This window comes from Labrus bergylta, chromosome 18, assembly GCF_963930695.1.
Source record: "Labrus bergylta chromosome 18, fLabBer1.1, whole genome shotgun sequence".
Lineage (NCBI taxonomy): Eukaryota > Metazoa > Chordata > Actinopteri > Labriformes > Labridae > Labrus > Labrus bergylta.
In genome coordinates this window covers 26,047,977-26,068,092 of record NC_089212.1, presented here as the reverse complement: position 1 = coordinate 26,068,092, position 20,116 = coordinate 26,047,977, and the positions used below count along the sequence as shown (strand labels likewise).

The 20,116-nt window shown below is 45.3% G+C and overlaps 2 protein-coding genes across 8 annotated transcripts in view; one reads left to right on the top strand and one right to left on the bottom strand.

Annotated features, from left to right (window-relative positions):
* LOC110002661 (ladderlectin-like) overlaps positions 1 to 20,116 on the top strand; it is a 191,065-nt gene that overhangs the window by 114,111 nt on the left and 56,838 nt on the right. The window lies entirely within an intron of this gene.
* Positions 1,563 to 20,116, bottom strand: part of numb (NUMB endocytic adaptor protein) — a 49,295-nt gene continuing 30,741 nt past the window's right edge. The window contains exons 3-11 of one of the 6 annotated variants that reach the window (XM_020658324.3): positions 18,111 to 18,185; positions 10,880 to 10,912; positions 10,151 to 10,225; positions 8,185 to 8,325; positions 7,209 to 7,413; positions 6,839 to 7,138; positions 6,121 to 6,264; positions 5,121 to 5,267; positions 1,563 to 3,790 (exon numbers count right to left, since the gene is read on the bottom strand). In XM_020658324.3, the coding sequence (XP_020513980.2) occupies positions 3,033 to 3,790; positions 5,121 to 5,267; positions 6,121 to 6,264; positions 6,839 to 7,138; positions 7,209 to 7,413; positions 8,185 to 8,325; positions 10,151 to 10,225; positions 10,880 to 10,912; positions 18,111 to 18,185 (1,878 nt within the window). In that variant the 3' untranslated portion in view covers positions 1,563 to 3,032. The remainder of the gene's footprint in view (positions 3,791 to 5,120; positions 5,268 to 6,120; positions 6,265 to 6,838; positions 7,139 to 7,208; positions 7,414 to 8,184; positions 8,326 to 10,150; positions 10,226 to 10,879; positions 10,913 to 18,110; positions 18,186 to 20,116) is intronic. The other 5 variants (XM_020658325.3, XM_020658328.3, XM_020658326.3 and 2 more) reach the window with 5 other exon arrangements.

Here is a 20,116-nt window from a genome sequence, read left to right as displayed (position 1 = left end):
AACTGCTTCCTTTTCTCTAGTTACACAAAGAACAAAAACAAAACAACACAACTGCTGCTCCCATTTTTTATTGCTGCTGCTATTTTAGCATAAATCTGTAGCGGTATATTTTATTTAGACATGCCTATTGCTGCTACTGTGTACAGTTTATTATTTGTATATAACTTGTGTTTTTTATATTTGTGTGCTGTTCTATCCTTTGGTGTTACCTGCTGCTGAGGGAACCTTCCCAAGGGATTAATAAAGTTCCTTTCTATCTATTTAATGCTTCAGCTGTTTTGATTGTTATTTCATTCTATATCGAATACCTTCCTCTTACCATTTACCATCTTAAAGATTCCTCTTCTCTTGTTTTAAAGCTTCTAATTACTTTTTTATTGTTTCTCTCTTTTAATTGAATTGATTTTTATTTTATTTATTTATATACTTTATTAATCCCTGAGGGGAAATTCTGGTTATTGAGAGACATGCTTCTCACACACATGCACAAACAGGACCTGTGGACGTGTATTAATGGAGAGATGTCCAAGTGGAAGTGACCTGGCACCTCTCCAGCTACCAGACCTACTTCCACAATATGGTCTGCATCTCCGGTTTCCAACCCAAGTCCCTACGGACTGAACTACTGACGCTAATTTATCTTCTTACATTGTTGGTCCTCTTGGTCTCAACCTCAGTTGCTTAGGTTCCTGTGTTGCCTGAGTAATCATGATGCCTGACTTCCTATGATGTTCAGGTTTTTATGTTTTATAGAGTATTGTCAAGAGGAAGACGAGAGACACCAACAATACAGACGAGATTAAGGACGTTATCAAAGCGACCTGAGCTTCCATAAAGAGATGCACCGTCCTTTTTATTTCATATTTTCTTTTTTCATTCTGATGTGATTTTTAAAGTTTGAGTGCAAAGACTTGAAACGTAAGCTATGTTGATCGAAAATAATCTTAACAACATTTTCTGGACCCTGAAAAACACTCTGCATCTTAGAACATATTTAGTGTTTGAAAAATGTAAATGAGTTAAATCCAATCAACATGGATATTAGGGGTGGGGATCCCCAGAGGCCTTACCCTGTAAGAGGCTGCATGCACCTCACAATCTGAACTGTTGAGATTTCAGTCTAATAAAAACTGAACTGAACACAAACTCTACAGACGACTGAACAATGGCAGCAACTTTTTGAACAATGAAACTTGTTCAAAATGAAGTGTGCTACTGCTTCACGAATTAAAAAAATTAAAAAGCATATTTGCTACTAATATAATAAAAATATCGATACTTGGCCGTCCATGAGACGATATAATATCGCCACGATACTCAGCTGTATCGACCCTCCACCTCTAATGGATGTAACAGGATATCTGACTGACTGTGCTCGGTTAGTTTGCAGTTTAACAATAAACACATTCCTTTAATAATCAGTTAAATTATGTGGAAACCTCTGATCTGTGAGCAGCATGATGTTCGCTTCCTCTCGCTCTTAAACATATTTTTAAATAATCTTTGAAAACAGATTTCAGGACGCTGTCAACATTCAAACATGAAGAACAAAGACCACGTCGTCCTCTACCACCATCAATTTATTCAATCTTTTAGCTTCAACGTTTCTCCAAAGACGTGGAATAAAGTAATGAAATAATTACAAAATGGAAAAATAGATCAGATCATATTCACAGGCTTGATTTAAAAAAATAAAAACATGACAGAGAGAAAGGAGACAGTGAGAGATGAAACCGTTTTTTTGATCTCCCTGTAGTTTACTGTCGACCGCTGGAGCCGAAGACGGCTGGCGGAGGTCGGGTCGAGTCAGCACCAACACTGACTCACCTGTGAGGATCAAGGTCACCTGTGAGGTCAAATCATCGACTTTAGTGCTTGTGCAAAATAAAAATTGAGAAACCAACTTCTTAAAAAAATAAGATAAGAGGCGGCGAAACAGAAGAAGACTCATCCTACTGCGTTAAATAAAAAAAACAAGAATGTTAGTACACAACGTAAAAGAGTGAAGAAGAAAACGAGAAGTACTGATGTGTACTAACTATGACAGACTGAGCACAGGTAAGAGAGGCAACCAGTCGGGCACCACCACCAGGTCCGCAATGATTGTTGCTGCAATGATACCCTATTTACAGTGAGACGCTTCACATCCAATCACAGGATGCGACAGACGGAAACACAGATTTCTCTTCAAAAAATAAACATCAAAGTAAAGCAGCTGTCCCTTCACAAAATCTCTTTACATCACATTAAAAATTAGCACTGCTGTAAGCTGTGTGTACAGTATAGATTCTTTATAGATATATATATATATATATATATTTTATGTATAATATATACGGTCATTTCTTGTATACAGGAACATGTCTCGCTGTAGCTAGCCTGTGCCTTTGGCACGATTACTTACATCTCTTCTGTTAGATTCCAAAGCTATTTAAAATATACTTAATGCATAAAAATAAAGATTTGGCATCGTCTCACTCTACTCTTCTGATTGGGAAGTTAATCATGAGAACTTCTTGTGTGGAAGCTGAGTTCCCTCAGTGCTGCAGTTCCTCTGCCAGGCAAGGGAGATCTTGTTCTGTCAATGGGGGGGGGGGGGGGCGGCTGGATTGAGCAAAAGCGGGCGGGAGACAGGAGCAACCACACCTGGGTAGGTTATCGGGGGGCTGACAGGGGGGTGGGTGTGGCTCGACACAGATATTCCACGGGGTAAAGACGAGCGCTCCACAGCATGAACAAAACGAGACAGACAAAGCTAATGAATCGTCCGGGGAGCTGCGCTCTCGTTTACAGCAGCCTGTTTTCTTTTCCTCCCCTCAGTGCTGTGCAGAGTTCTGCTCCCTGCTGATCCGCCCCCCCAGGCTCTCCTCGGTCTCCCCGTTCTTTTTGTTGCCCTGCTGAGCTTGACCGCTGAAACTGAGTTGAAGAGAGACAGAAAGTTGTTGCCCGCTCTTCTCGAGTCGATCACACGTCTGCCCTTTGATTAAACGGCCTCCTTATAGTCCGGGCCTTTTCTAATCTCTGGTCGGTCTTCAGAGCTGGATCTCAAAGGTCTTGTGCAGCTCGGTGGAGAAGGGGTTTGTCGGGGAGGGCGTGGTGCGCTGGCGGGAGCGGCCCTCCAAGGCTGCCCACTGGGCCTCAAAGTTATCATCCTGCGGCCCCGGAGGCGGCTGGGTGGCGGGGGAAGATGGAGCGAGTTGGGATGGAGCAGCCCAGTTGTCTGATCCGTTAAAGGTGGCGCTGCCGTTGGAGGGCTGGAGGGGAGCAGGGTGCACTATGGCGGGCGGCGGGGGTTTGATAAAGGGGCTGACGCTGCCCACAGCCTGGATATCATGCTGGGTTGTTGTGGAGGTCGGGAGCGGGTAGGGCCCGGGCTGCGTGGCTGAGCCGAACACGTTAGCCACCATCTGTGAGGGCGTGATGCCGACCACCGGCACGCTGGGCTGAGGGAACGGCAGCCCGTTCGGCATCGGGTAGGCCGGAGCCTGAGCGTGGAAGGCGGGCTGGCGAGGGGGCAACATGGGCACGGCGGAGGGCAGAGAGGACATAAAGGCCACCGGGGGAACGGAGGGAACAGAAGCCACGGGCATCGGCACAACGGGAGCTGAAAACGGCTGAGCGGGGGGAGGGGCCGCCGCCAGGATCGGGTTGGTCGGCGGGGCTCGGACAGACTTGGTGACCTCTTCTAACCACCGGTCTGCTTCTGAGGGCGTGCGTCTGTGAGACGATAAGACTGGAGAGGATGACGGGGGGACCACGATCACCGGGGTGGGGGATGTCCAGTTACTTCCTGTGACAGAGAGGCAAACAAAGTGAGACAAACATCAGGTACAGGAAACAAGCGAGACAGATGACATTTTGTTGTTTATTGTTTTCGTTCTCCTTTGACTCTTCTTCTCTTTTAATTTAATTTTATTCTTTCATTTTATATAACTCATTTGTTTGTTTGTTTGTCTTCCTAAAGATGTTAAATATCGTAGAGAAAGGGAAGAAAACCTTGATGGAGGGAAACATTTATGAATGAAAGACACAGATCCAAGCTACCTCAGTTTTTACTTCAAGCTCCTTTAAACAAACTGTAAATCATGTTTCTGTAGTGTAAGTGTTATTTTTAGTATTTCCACATCACTGGGGGGACACGACCTTTTTGACACCACACCACTTATAAACATGTCAAATATTGTCGTCCTTATGTTGAATATAAAATATGTGTACTGTATGTTAAGACATGATGACAATAAAAAGTAATTAAAAAAAAGACAGATGAAAGCGGCGCCGTAAGCCCGGTCTGCGTCGCTATGTGTCCCAGGTTGCTTTGAGCAGCCGCTTGCAATACACAATGAATGTGGGGCAATCAAGTCAGGTCACGTGCAGAGGGAGATGGTGATGGCTGCACATGCACGCTGGTTTAACGGACGCAGCTTTAGGTGTTGAAAATGTGTCTTAAGCCTGGCTCACACTGTGCGATTTTTCCCCGATTGTATAAAAGTCGGGGTGGCATGTCAGCTCACATTGCAAGAGGGAAATCGGGACGGAGTGTTGACAGTTGTAAATAAAGTTTCCTTTGAAAAAAACAAAGGCCAAGGGTTGGTGAAAGAGAAGGAAGTGGAAGTTGTTGTAGGATAAAGGAAAGTTGATATAATCGTAGATATATGGAGACAAGTTTCAGAAAAGTGCTGCACTGATGATCTGTACGCCGGGTGGCGTCGTGCCGCTGGTCGCCATGACAACAGTCCTCCCTTGTCTGATTATATTGTAGTCACACACAACTTCTGCCGGACCCCTTCATGATGTAATCATCCAGATTTTAAATTCTAAATATCAAACATGTTTAAAATGAATCGGGGCGTCCCCGACGATCGCCGGGCAGATCGGGGACGTTAAGATTGGATCTTTGGACCGCTCACACTACGAGATAATCTGAACAGATAATCGGGTCCGAGCAGCCTCGAGTCGGGAGAGACCCTGAGATTGTCGGGAAGAAGAAGAAGAATCAGAGCTCAAATCGATTATCCTGCAGGGTGAGCCAGGCTTAACGGTCGTACACTGTGATGTCACAATAAATCATTCTTCATATCAACAGCTGTAACCTCGTGCATCCCGTCTCTCTGATGGCTCACCTGGCTGTGCTGAGGCCGGGGCCCCTCCTGGGGTCTTAGCCCAGGGGTTAGTGTCCCGAGCAGGCAGAGCGGGGGGCAGAGCGGGGGGGTTAGGAGTTACAGCAGCAGACGCAGCAGCGACAGAGAAGGCCGGAGCGGCGCCGTTCACTACAGCAGATAAGAGACAGCAGCTAGTACGAGCAGGCGTGTGTGTGTGTGTGTGTGTGTGTGTGTGTGTGTGTGTGTGTGTGTGTGTGTGTGTGTGTCAGGAGTTACACATGCACAACATGACCATGCAGTTAATCAGCAGTCACAACAAAATGTTAATCACATTTATGAAACCAAATACTGCTAATGTGGTTAATGTAAGCAGGAAGTCTAATCGATTCCCACGGCGCCTAATGACCAGGAAACGCTGCCAAAACTTGTGGGCAATGAAAAACACGGCTGGCCTGCAGATGCATGTTGGCAGACATCAGCTGCAGAGATTATGTGCGGTCTCAATCTGCTGCTGGTCGAGGAAGACGTGCAGAAAACTAAATGGGCTAAAAATGTATCTGTGTACTTTTCAGTTGAGGTCAGGATTTATTTATTTTTTACCACGAAAGGCTAAAAAAAAGCTGCTTAAACTGTCCGGGTCAGTCGTTACAATTTGACTGTGTTACTCTCTTGGTGATGTCATTTTACCCCTTTTTACACATGTGAGCCAAAACTGCCAAAAAGCACTTCAGAAATCTCTCTCTCTCTCTCTCTCTCTCTCTCTCTCTCTCTCTCTCTCTCTCTCTCATTAGTTCTTCATCAGAGCCTCAGTCGACTCTCACAGTCGTTCAAGGATCGTTCCATTCAAGCAACATGGGGGTGTTTAAAACGTTATACTCTTATTTCAGAACCATAAGTCCACATCATCATAAATGTTTATAGATTTGTCTGTAAATAATTCATGTCTCAGAGCCGATCTTGGTGTTAATATCAAGTTATTAATACTTTTTAAAGGCATGCAGGCGTTTAGAAAAGAAGTTACCTGGTGCCACAGGAGACTGTGGGGATGAGGTCGGTTTGGGCATCGGTGCCGAGGAGAAGGGGTCCTCCGGGGGTCCGCTGAACGCTGAGGTGATCTGAGTGCACAGCGAGCTGATGCTGTCACTTTCTCCTTCGACCTCGGGGACTGGGGAGAGAAAATATGCTAAATCTTTAACGTTAAAATGACAGATGTAAAAAAAAAACATTGTACTAGATATAATGTGGATTACAGCTCTACTTCAACTATCACAATCATCTCTAATCTCTAAGCGATCTTTATTATGCTGGTATCTTCACACTGCATGTAAATTTACCTGAAATGAGCGTGATCTAGAAACACAGTTAAGCAGTGAGTACAGTATGTTATTCTTCTTTTCTCTAGTCCCTCAATTAAACAACTTTTATACACGAGGGGAGGAGTCAGCCGGCCGTCCAGGCGATGTAAACAAAGTGAAGATAGGACTCTGAAAACTCTGAAAACATCACAGACAGTGGGACTCGGGTGTTACACCCATTGTAGACAGTCATGACTCACAGAGTTATTTTCAGAGGAGATACTTGATTTCTACATTTAAGTGTGAAACATCACATAAAGACTTTAACTTTAGAAGTAACAGAAGTTTCCGTCTTTTGTTTGGAGTTGACTGTTTAAGTCGCCTGCAGGTTGTCAGCAGGCTGAGGGGAGAAACAGAGGAGTCGTGGTCGAGAGCTGAACTCACCTGTGTTCTTGCTGGGGAAGTCAGACTTGCGCTGCATGGTGGAGGGCAGCTCGTTCATGCGTAGTGACAGCTGTCGTTTGAAAGGAGACGTCTTCTGACTGAGCACCGGGAAGCCTCTGAAGGAGCCCTGCCTGGCGATCACATCGGCCGGTGCATGCCTGCGCGGTATGGCCTGGGGTCCCAGCGTCCCCACAGAGAGAGGGGGGGAGGACGAGGGGGACGGCGAGCCTCCTGAAGGGTGTGCTGAGGAGTTTGTCACACTGGTGGCTGAGTTCCCGGCAACAGTCACATCGGATTCTGCTGTTAGAGACAAATGTTCAAGCAACAACATCAGGGAGGAAACGATCGCTGTACGGGAACAGATTCAGACCTTTTTTGGCGTCCTGCAGCTGCCGCATGACTTCCTCCCGCTCCGCCGCCTCTGTGGCCGTTGTGACGCGAAACGAGCCCTCGCGGGTGAACGTGGTTCTGTTGGCGTCAAAGGTTGCCGTGACGCCGCACTCCTTCTCTCGTTTCTGTTTCCGCTCCAGACAGGCGGCGAACGCGCAACCCACAGCGTGACTGAGACGCTCTCCCTGAAACAGACGATGCAATATCTCATTATTATGACTTTATTATCTCATAATTATGAGTTTATGATTTTTATTTTTTAACTGGCGGAAATGGGCTTCCATACAAACTGGTGTACAACATTTTTTAAATAAAAATCTTGGAGGGAGGCTATAGACCGCAAAGCGGGCGGCCCAGGTTCAAATCCAGCCTGTGTCTCCTTTCCCGCATGTCATTCCTCACTCACTCTCTCCACTGTCCTATCTCTCTAATAAAGGCACAAAAAGCCAAAAAAAATAAATCTTTAAAAATCTTTAAATAAAAATCTTTTTTTTCTGAAGATAAAAGACAAAAAATAAAAAAACAGACATACTATAAACATAAAAGCACAATAGTCACAATGTGTAGCAGAGAACCAGGGGAGTTACGATATAACATCAGCTATTTACCTGAAATCTCTTCTGTGGGTTTATAAACTCAATCCATCCTTTCCAACATTCATCCGATACATGTCCATTACATTGAACCAGTCTTCTAGTACAGGTGAGCCAGGTTATGGCTTTCTTACTAGCAACCAACATTATTCTGTACATGTATGCTTTGGAAAAGCCTAGAAGTTGAGGTGGCATCATCGCAGATACAAGACTCTAAAGCAAAAATCAAACTTAATTTTTAAAACCTTTTCCATGCTGTCTTTCCTGCTTTCCAATAGTTTTGAAGGTCGGCTGTATTTTAAAGTGATGTCAGAATGATTTAAAAACAACTTTAAAACATGTCATGTTGGAAGAGGAACTCACTGAGTCTTTAATGGCCATGAAACAGTGGCAGATCCAGCGTCGAGTCGTTCCGTCCCTGCAGATGTAAGAGAACGCTCTCTCAAAGTTTCGGTCCGGAGCGCAGAACGACACCTTCTCTATTGTCTGGTCCAGGATCAGGTCCTGCACAGAGACATTTATTATCTCATTAATATAAAAACAGTCGAGATGGAGAGACACTCAGTGGAGTCTGAATGATCGCATGCTGAGCAGCACTTCAATGTGAGGGCTTTAAGAGTGCTCCAATCACTCTGAACTACAACAGGCTCATGTTTGTGTTTAACATCGGAGCCTGCTCGCTGATCACAGAGGAAACCTGGGTCCTGAATAAGACGAGACTTTTATCTTTATACATTTAAAGACATAAGAATTTGATTTCAGAATCTGATTCTGATTCGGAAAACAGATCATGTCAACAATGGAGTACAATAAAGGTTCCTGGACCCGTTGACTCTTTAACACACAGGAAGTCAACACACACTGGAGTTCTTGTTGCGAGGAGCGTCTGTGTCCTCTGCAGGAAATCAAATAGAGGGAGAGATGGAGATTATTATTATTTTTTTAAAATCTCAGATGACAATCAACGGTCTGCATTATTTAGGTGGCTGTAAAGATATCTCAGCGACCGCCCAGGTATTCTCCATTTCTCTGAAACACTTTCACTGATAACTCAAATCTCGCTGGGTCAACATTTAGATCGGAAACATGGAATCCTGCAGAAATGACATCCCTGAAATCACATTAAGTCACACAGTAAATTACAAAAACAAACAGTAACTGCAGGGTTAGAGCAGCAACGCCAAACATCTGCTCTGCAGGCTGAAATGTCAAATGTCAAAAAGCAACGGGACATCTACGTCTGATTACAAAAGGATCTTACTCTTTAGAAAAAACTAAACTACTGTCATTTTTGTCAACAATGTTCAAAAACCATCTGAGTCTTTTGAATGGTAAAAATGAGCACTTCTTTGGATGTACTAATGTTGAAATGATTTGCTCGCCAGGATTTACTTTTCAGCCGTGACTGTCTGTGTCAAGGTTAGACTTGGGGTTAGGGTTAACCCTAACCCTAACCCCAAGTCTAACCTTGACACAGACAGGGTTAACCCTAACCCCAAGTCTAACCTTGACACAGACAGGGTTAACCCTAACCCAAGTCTAACCTTGACACAGACAGGGTTAACCCTAACCCCAAGTCGTTTAGATCCTCCAAAATATTCAACACTGAGCTCAAATCTGAAGGGAAAAGATTTGATGTAGTACCAGCACTGACCACCATGTGTCAGTGCTACCTTCATTTTTATTTATATCTATTCATGCAGGAGCAGCGAGTACATATCAAAACAAAAGCCTTTAGAGGTCACCGGTCCAGAAGCTTTATCAGCTTTTTATCATGACGAGCCGCTGGAGCTCAGCAGCTTCCTCCTTCACTCAATCCACCTCTACTTCCTGTAGCAGCTCATTTTCTTTACCAAGCCCCTCTCTCTCTCTCTCTCTCTCTCTCTCTCTCTCTCTCTCTCTCTCTCTCTCTCTCTCTCTCTCTCTCTCTCTCTCTCTCTCTCCTCTCTCTCTCTCTCTCTCTCTCTCTCTCTCTCTCTCTCTCTCTCTCTCTCTCTCTCTCTCTCTCTCTCTCTCTCTCTCTCTCTCTCTCTCTCTCTCTCTCTCTCTCTCTCTCTCTCTCTCTCTCTCTCTCTCTCTCTCTCAGGAGAGGGGAGACAGTCAGATGTTTTAGTGAGCAGTGAGTGTTTTTCATCGATGCCTCAGTGTTTGCTTAGTCGTTGTATTTTGATAATTAATGCATGACTGGCTCGTTTACAGTTCTTGTTTTGTTAATAAATCATTTTTAAATGTGTTTAAACTTAGTCCTTAGTTTTTTCTTCTTTCCCCAGGGTTTTATTTTATTGTCACTCCCGTCGCCGCTCGCCATCTTGGGGATCGTAACACTTACCTTTGTTTTATCGTCTACGACACGTAGACCATCTGCCGACACCCACAACACCGCCCGCACCGCCTTCTTCCCGGCCTGCAGAGGAAACACAACAGGTACAGGTACGAGTTAGAAACACCTCCAGCCCCTCTGTGCCTTCCCCTTTTGTACCGCTCTTTGGTAACTTAAAAAAAGAATCCAGTCAACACACACACAAAGCACACCTGTGAATAAAGAGAAAGCACCAAGTGAGAGAAGAGGGAGTAGTGACGTGTCATTCAGAAGAGCCCACGCTTTAATCAAAGGAACAAGAAGGTTGATATGAGAACTGGTGAACTGATGCAGCCGACAATGGTGGCCCCCGTTGGTTAGAACAACAACAATAAAATAACAACATTGTGTTTGCACATGAAGGAAACGTTCATTCACACAAACTGTTCATTGTCCCATTCTGGATTCATGAAGGAGAGAAGGCCTGTTAATACAAAAACACACACACACACCACAAAAACACACAAAGTGCCCCGCCCCAGCCTAAACTACCCCACCTGCTCAGACACACATGCATCATTCTGTTTGTCTCTCTCCAGACAGACAGCCCCCCCCCTCCTTCTCTGTGTGTGTGTGTGTGTGTGTGTGTGTGTGTTCTCCCAGAACGATCAAAGAGTGAAGTTTTACGTGAGAGGAGGAAAAATAATAATACTGCTCATAATCAAGAGACACACTCAGACACACAAAGCAATAACTTACTTTTGCAAAGAATCCTTTGAAGAATTTCCTGTCCTGGAAGTGGATGTGGTGTAAAAAAAAAAAGGGAGGGTGGGTGAGAGGGGTGGAGGAGACGGGGGAGGAACATGGCATGAAAATGTTACCTAAGAGGTCTAAAAATGGTCTGGAGCCCACAGGGAGGGGACATGATTCGGTTTTTATTTTATTTTTTTAATTTGCTGGAGGTGAAGCTGGATCATGAGTGAGTGAGGGAGTGAGTGAGGGAGTGAGGGAGTGAGTGAGGGAGTGAGGGAGTGAGGGAGAGTGGGTCAGGTCTCTCCACATGAGTTCATACTGATGGAGGTTTTAATGGGTGATGATGAGGTTGTTATTGCCTTTAAGTTGAAGACTATTAGTAGGGCTGGGCGATAAAACAAAATACATGATCATGATCGTTTTTTTTCTTTATTAAAAAGATGATGACGGAAAAGTAAATAAACACCTAATTGAGCCGTTTCAGTTGAAAGAGGGGCTGTGAGCCAGGTTTTATGAGGAAGCTGAATATCAGCTGTGCTGCAGCAGCTCTGCCAAGTTCAAACGTAGTTTGAACTCAATTTCTAATTCAGGACGGAGATCGTTCCAACGTAGGCAGAAGTTACTCCTTAAAGGAGATCTCTTATCCTCACTCTCACCATTAATGATGTCAGTCTGGAACACTTGTTGAGCAGCAATGTGAGATGTGTAGCTCAAAGACTTTCTTATTTATCTGATACATGGCGTCAGTAAAATCTCTCCTTTCAGCCTGAAACGCTTCATTTCAGCTGCTGTCTCTTTAAGCCCTGCCTCCCCATGTGCACACTCTCCTCTGATTGGCCAGCTCTGTTTACAGTCACAGGGAACGTTGAGTGTATTCGTTTTTTTATTTTTTATTCTGTGTTTTATGATGTGACCACATTCTGTCACCTGGTCGGAGGTTACTCTTGTCCTGCTTGGACGCAGCTTTTTCATTTTCATCCAGTGGAATAACCGATTCTCATGTCCTGCTTCTGCCGATGTGTTTGCACAAGGGTGAGTTTGGTGAAGTGATGAGCCCTCGCTCGCCCGCTGCCTCTCTGTTTTTGATTGTAGATGGTGACAGCACGTGTTCTCGCGGTTCCAGTCGATCGTTAAGACAAGTTTCTCTCCTGATTCAGAGAAGTCGTTCGGGTATGGTTCTGCTTGAAACTTAGCGCTCAGTGTCGCATTTCTTATTTCTTTAAATCTCAGATGGTCTCCATGTCTGTCCCCGTGTGGAGGCAACTAACCACGCCCGAGGTGACTACAGGTCAAACTGGCCGACGGGCGCTGCAGCAGCCAAAACACAGTAGAGACTCCTGACGTCGTTTTTTTTTTTTATCAGCTCAAGCGCTGAGAAAAACTCACAGACATGTCAGGAAAAGCCATGTCTTGATAAATCACTCCGACATTTCAGCTAACTCATCGTGTTCCAGTTGATTCCATTTTCATCGTTTTACCCGTGATTGGTTTTGTTTTCTGCATCGTGGAAATCATAGGGCCGTAGAAAGGTGAGGTGACTTGGAGGACGAGGAGGAGCAGAGGTCAGCCGTGTGTTCTCAGTGATCGATTACATCACTCAGAAATGTTTGATGACTTTGTTTTTAACTCCTGCTTCAGTCCAGATCATTTCATCCGTCCAATCAGCTGGGGTTGTTGAATGACCTCATTAGGGGTGGAGTTGAGATTAGCTTTGACATGCGGGCTAAAACCTGCAGACTGAAACAGGCTGATTGATCGATGTAAGTCCAGTAAAGTTATACATCCAGTTTGATCATGATCGATCGCATATTGAGGTTCTTTGAATTATCGCCCCGCCCTCTCTGTTAGTACTACCACATTAGAAGCCAGTCCACCAAAATGACTGGCTCCCTGACAGCTGTTCCCTTTTACTTCAACAATAACAACAACAACCCTACGACAGCTGAGACAGCACACCAAACTGCCTGGACGGAGGAGATAAAGATGGCGGGCCCCTTCAGGTGTGTCTGTGCGTGTATGAAGAAGGAGATAATCCCAAATCCCATTTTTATTCTGTCCTCTGATTCGCAGAGTGAGCGAGACCTGGTCATTCCATGGTGGTTCAGCAGACAGAAACAGATTCCCACAGACGGCGGTTTGACCTCTGAGTCGAAATCTGTGACTGATCACCGGTCAGTCTGAGTCACGGGTCAAGTTTAGGCCGCCACAACCACACAAAGACACCACAATCAGACCCTGCCCTGGTCTTAATCCCCCCCCCCTCCCCTCAGAGTTCCTCTCCTCCCCGTAAGCTGTGAAAAGGAGTGCCACTCTGCTCCTGTTACACAGCCACGGTGGAGACGGCACTCGGAGGGCCATGTTAATGCATGATTTAACGTGTTAACCAGCTCTGGAGATTCATTGGAGTTGCGCTAAGCGCCTGTTAGTGAGTGTGTGTGTGTTAGTGAGAAGCACAGAGACATGCAGATGGTGGTAAAGGCTGCACAGCTAGTGTTAGTACGCTAAGGTAAGGGGAAGAAAGGTCTCTAAGGATGTTAACTAGAATGTGAGGGTAGATTGGGGGAGGGGATTATCGGAGGCATTTCTCTGCAACCCTTCACAATAAAACCTGCTTAAAAAAGACAAAAAAAATGTGTAACAGGAACAAAAAGGTCATCAAACATTCAAGGCATTCAATGTAGGAGCCGAGACGATACTACAGCAGGCGGGAAGCTTTCTGGGGCAGAAAGGGGAGCAGAGATTTAAAAGATCAAGGTGGACACAACAAGGCAGATATGGAACAACCGAGCAGGACACTTCAAGGATGAAGCGGGTACTCTACTTCCTTTTAACTTTTATACACACAGTTGATTTTTTTTTCTAGCCGATGGCTTACACTCATGTCAGCCCCAAAAAAAAGCGACACGAACCACAAGCAGGATGTGCAACAACAAACGACACTTGTTGTGCAACATGTGTTACATGGGTACACTCTGTGCAACGAAACACCTTACAACACTCGCTCTGAATCTGAAACAGCCGCTGCAACTGCAAGAAAAGATTATCCTGAAGATAGACGACAGAGACGACGATGACACACACGTCAAAGAACCACAAACCACCGACCTGTTGGGCAGCTATAAAGAGGAAGACTGCTTTTAAAGGTTTAATATGCAACATACAAATTAATACAGCAGATATCAAAGGCTGACTACATTAATCATTAGCTGCTTTTACATTTGTAGAAGTATTTGTGGTGAGCTGAATGTGTGAACGCAAAATGGCAGAATATTTCAGTCAGAGTTTCTCCTGCCGGCACTCCAGTAGAATTTCTGAGTGTCAGAGTGAGCTGATGTGAGAACGCAGCAGGATATAATCAGGAGAATTCACCTGGAGCCAGTGGGAGGAGCCAGTGGGAGGGGCCAGTGGGAGGGGTGGTGACCTTTATTCCCTGTGATCGCTGCACGACCATAGACTGTCTGCACGCCACCTCTACCATCTCCGTGCTCTAATCAACCTGCTGCTGCATGTTTCCTGTTCTCCAGGATGTTCTTCTCCACTCCTAAGTTCACATTGAGATTCTCTTCAACTACACGTAGCATTGATACAAACACACATATTCTCATTCTAACATCGTATAGTCGACCTGTTGCTTTATCCAGCACTACCGCATTATTCTTTTTGCATCATATCTTGCTTAGGGAGCATCACCTCCTCTCCAACAGGGATAGTCTCTCGCTGTGAGGTGCATGTGTGAACAACCACATCAGCAGGATTTTAGGGCCAGATGTCATTAAAGCGCCATCTACTCTGAAAGTTGCGTATTATACCTTTAACGGGTTGTCAAGAAACAAAAACCACCGACATGTCAAGCAGCTGTAACGACAATGTTAGTCTATAAAAAAACAGTTTTTCTCAAAGACTGATATGACATGGAATCAAACGTCGAGTGTGACATCGTACACTGTACAACAACTGCTTTAAACATGAGACAACTATACTCTAAGTGCTTCAAAAACTACTTTACAGGTGTATAAATCATCTAAAATCACTGGCCTGGACAGGAGCGATACTGCCGAGGAACGTTGCCCACTTAAAACATTTCCCGGTGCTAAGAGTTTATGTAAGTGACATTTTGAAGTTAAGGTCAGGTCATGTTTGCAGAGTTCCCTCAGAGCAGCAGAGCGGTAGGTTTTTGTTTTTGTAGTTGCCCACATTCGGTGTTTATCTCTGATGGAATGGAAAGGCAGCTCTTCATACCATGTGTCACTGAAGTCAAAACAGCGCCTAATAGACTCTCTGTCTAATGGAATCAGATACACCGTCGATGACGCACCCTGAGGCTACTGGGTGTTGATGTACGAATGCAACTGGAATTCTTTCAGCATGTCAGCATCTCCTGGTGGGGGTGCTCCACCCAGTCTGCAAAGAGGAAGCACTCCAGGTCACCACGAGCTCCTGAAACGTTCTCACAGCGAGAACACAGAATACACGACAAAACCCCGGGCCGTCAGCCAACAGCCGCAGCAGGAAGTGATGTCATGATGACGCAGCAATAAGGGCAGCTTGGAGGTTGATGGTGCTGCAGTGTTCTGCAGCCTCCCCCTCCTACACCCACCCCCCATGTGCTGCGAGAAAACTCTCATTATCGTCCCAAAGGCTTCTGGGAAAACAGTAGACACCACACACACGCACACACGCACACACGCACACACGCACACACACCCACCCTCTGGTACCGGGTGCACACAGGGACACTAACACACACATTTCATTGTTCTTTGGTCTTACACACCAGAGAGGGAGTCTTAATCTCTGCAAAGCCATGACTGTGTTTTGGTGTTGCTGATGCTGTTACCGTGCTTTCAGGAATCTGCCCTCACAAGATATTAGCAATCTATAGTTGTTGGACTTCGTTCCAGCCCATTTTTAGTTATTAGTTTCCTGGAAATACTTAACTGCCGAGTAATATTAACTCACGCTCTCTGCACGGGCAGCAGCTGTATTTGTTGCCTGGCAACAGTCAGCTTATTAAAGAGTCAGTGAGGATGAAGTGGGATCTCTCTAATTGTATATCTTGCTTAAAGGGTGGTCCTCGTCTGGGCTGGACAGTCTGGCCTTGGCAGGGAGAACTCTCGCAGTCACTCTTTATTCTGTAACTATGAGCCGCTCAGCTCCAGGCAGCAGAGTGAGGCACGCTGCCAGAATGTTTGTGTCCCATTAGGTTCCTACAGCCGCCTCGTTAACAGAAACAGTTTAAAGGAACTTCAGACTGAACATCTATGATTCAGATCATCATGAACACCTGAGTCAGACTTCATGTTACCAGTTAAATCATCACTCATGTGTTTCTCTGTTGTATGTGTCAGAGTACACAGAGCAGCTCAGGAGAACAGAATGAGTTCTTGTCTGACAATCACAGTGAAAAACTAATCACAGTGACACAGCAGCAGTGTGACGTGTTTCTGAGCCTCCGCACCGGATGCTAATGAACATTAGTGCTCCTGTCATTTTTAAATCATGAAGATATTTGAAAAGCTTTAATCGAACTATTTCTTCTCCTGCGTGGAGTCAACTCAATGACAGAGTCTCACAAACGGCACAGTACCCGTGTTATAGATTGAACAGTAAGGACACGTTTCCTGAAATGTCCTGTCACTTGACTTTCTTAAATCGTCGAGGGGAGAACCCGAAGGTATGCAACTTTCTACTGGAGGTCCGAGGCATCTGTTTGAGTTGGCTCCATTTTGTCCTTCCTGTTAAAATGAATGAAACTCAATAAGAGCTGACGGCCTCTGGCTCTGTGTACACCATGTGACCTCATCAGGCACCAGTGTGTGAGTGTGTGTGTGAGTACAGTATGTCTATCTGACTGTGTGTTTTAGTTTGTTGTGCTCTAAATGTGTATTTGTCCTACTGTGTGAGGTCAGGTCAGGACGCACGCACGCACGCACGCACGCACGCACGCACGCACGCACGCACGCACGCACGCACGCACGCACGCACGCACGCACGCAAGCCTGCCTGCAGGTGTGACGACAAGCAGGGAGTCATATGGTTGTAAAAAAAAAAAAAAAGAGTCAAATGGTTTGAAACTACAGAAGACAATGAATCAATTTCTCACTTGCATTTTGACAAATAACAGCTGGTCTCAATAAGACGCCGTATGAATTCGCTGTTTATCTGGCTGCACGAAGACAACAGAGAAACCTTAATGCGATCATGTCTTACAGAATGTGGAATAAAAATCCAGAGCTGTGCACAAGTTTTGTTCAAAAATAATGGAAAGCTCATCTCCTTCAGACGGCCGTCCCTCAGAGATTGAAACCAATATACACCTGGACTTTTAACAAGTGTGTGTGTGTGTGTGTGTGTGTGTGTGTGTGTGTGTGTGTGTGTGTGTGTGTGTGTGTGCTCTCTCAGCTTCTGTTTTATACGGTATGAATATTGAGGTATTTCACTATCCGTTATTGTGCTCATAAAATATGAAGGTGTCCTCAGGGCAGCGTTATTCTGCGCTATAATCAAAGCAACAAAAGGCTCTGGACAGCTCAACGTGCCTTCAACATCTCTTTGAGTCGATCATATAAACTAATAAAAGGCCCTCTGCAAAACTTAACGCAGCAACAAGAAGTCAAGAGAACAGATGAAACACAGATGATACTCGACTACTGATTAAACTGAAACTGAAAGCTGTGATCAAGAGTTTCTCCACCTTTCTTGGCACAGAAATCATCTCCTCTACCTTCGCACTATGACTCAAGGGTGACGCACCGATCCTCCTCACAAGAACCCAGACCTGCAGACTACGGACTCGTTAACCCACAGGAGCTTATGACCTGGGCGGGGCCTTTGGAACAATTGACAGCATTGGAATTTGTTCCTCTTGCACAACTCCACCGGAATCCACTGCAGCAGGAAGTACACGCCGGTCTATCTCCTCCGGCTGAGACGGAGGTTGTCTGAGGGTCAAGATGGGAGGAGACCCTCCTCTGACATAAAGCAACACCCAGGCGTCTTCGTAAAGAGTGAACGAGGCAGGAATAAACAACCACAAAACAAGAGCTAAACTGCCTGGTGACAGATGGAGGGGGAAAAGTTAAGGAAATGTTAGAAGGAGTCAGTAGGATGTTGGAGGCTCAGTGAGGGAAACTAACCGGGGGAAAGATAAGAAACAGACAGAGAGGAAGCAGGACTGTGTCTGGTAGTCAGCAGCCTCGTTCCTGGAAGTACAGAGGGCTTTTCTAGAGAAACATACCGTCTTCAGCCGCTTCACTGCGTCCTCACAGATGTGCATGCCTCGGGACTCCTCCACCTCCACATGGCCCAGGTACTGCAGGGTAGAGAGAGAGAGAGAAAGAGAGAGAGTTAGTAATGCTTTGACAAACCCTCCTTTGGCAATCTGTTCTGAAGTTTAATTCAGATTAATATAATAAACTCTGGAGGGAGAATGTGTATTTAAATGAGCCCAGGCTAAAATTCCCAAATAGGGTGGTGCTTGTGATTTATACACATCATTAATTACCATTTCAGGTCAATCGCAGTTCAACTGCTCCCAAGTTGATCCCTAATTTACTCTGTGGAGAGAACTAAACACTTCCCTGAGAAATACAAACGAGCATGTGGGTCAAACTAACAGTAAGCGTGGGATTCTATGAGGACAGTGTAACACAGTGGTACTCAACCTTGCCCGACTCAAGAACCACATTGATGCAAAAATATTTTTGAAAGAGCCGCAATCCAAAAACGTCTTTCTCCCCTAAAAAATCTGCTTGACTTACTTTCTCCTGATTCTCTTATCTACATATACTCACATGCATGCACACAAATACACATACTTTCAAACCACATTTTCTCACAGCGTCGCCCCCTTGTCCCACCCTGACCCATTACGTAGCGTTGTTTTTGTGTGTTTCTACACTTTTGATAATATTCATCAGTTAAAGATGTTCAAATAAGATTTCTGACGTTCTGAAATCTTCACTCGATATTCTGTCATCACATCAGGTGATCAGCGTGTGTGGAGGCTTGTTGATGACGACGCCTTTCCCAACAATCGTCATAAACTACGAGTGCAGGACGGCATCAGCAACAGGCAGATTCTAAATATTGAAACAAAGTCCTGAGACGCTTCAGTTTGAACAAGAGACATCAAAAGTTGCATTTACTAGAGGGGAAGTACGAGCAGATTTCTCTCTCTCTCTCTCTCTCTCTCTCTTTTGCATGGATGATACAATTTTCAAGAAAAGGTCAGGGGCGCTGTTGGGCGCAGTGGTTAGTGTGCACGTCCCATATATGGAGGCTGTAGTCCTCAACACGGGCGGCCTGGGTTTGAATCCAACCTGCGGCTCCTTTCCCGCATGTCAATCCCCACTCTCTCTCTCTCTCTCCTTGATTTCCATCTCTATCCACTGGCCTATCTCTCCAATAAAGGCACAAAAGCCCAAAAATAAATCTTAAAAAAAGAAAAGGTCATCAATGATACTTGGGCGGCCTTGAACACCTGGGGGGGCCAGCTGGAGTAGAACAGTACTCCACTTAAAATATTCACTGTTGGGGTGCCGGTGGCGCCCGGTTGGTGGAGCAGTTGCCCCATGAACAGAGGTTTGGTGTATGTCATCCTCCACTCTCTCTCTCTTTTTTTTTTAAGATTTATTTTTGGGTATTTTGAGTCATGATTGTAGAGATAGGACAGTGGATAGAGTCAGAAATTGGGTAGAAAGAGAGCGTGACATGCGGGAAAGAGGCCACAGGTCGGATTCGATCCTGGGCTGCCCGCTTGGAGGACTACAGCCTCCATACATGGGGCGCGGCCTCTAACCACTGTGCCACCCGCGCCCCCTCTCCTGTCTCTCTTAAGCTGTCCTATCTCATGAAGGTTTCTATGTCTTATATAGAAACACTGTATATCATTAAGAGTCAGGGAACGAAGAGCAGAGGCGTTGTATCAACATAAAGTAAAGACCAAACTTTTAATAACTGTGATTAGCGCTTATACTTCCATCTAGTCACATCAGGATCTGTCACTGCATCAATACAGACAAACCCTGAGCTTCAGACATGTAACAACCAACAAGAGGGATGACCTGGAAATCCTACATTCTAACTGAATGAACGGAAAAAGGCTGCCTCCTCCAGCCTTAACCTCCCCCTCCCTGCCTCCTGAAGCAGCATCACACCCTGCTGTGTGTCGCCGAAGAGTCACAACCCTGACCGCCCCAGAAGCCATTGTGTGAACAGGGCCAGAGAGGAAGTCCTTACCCT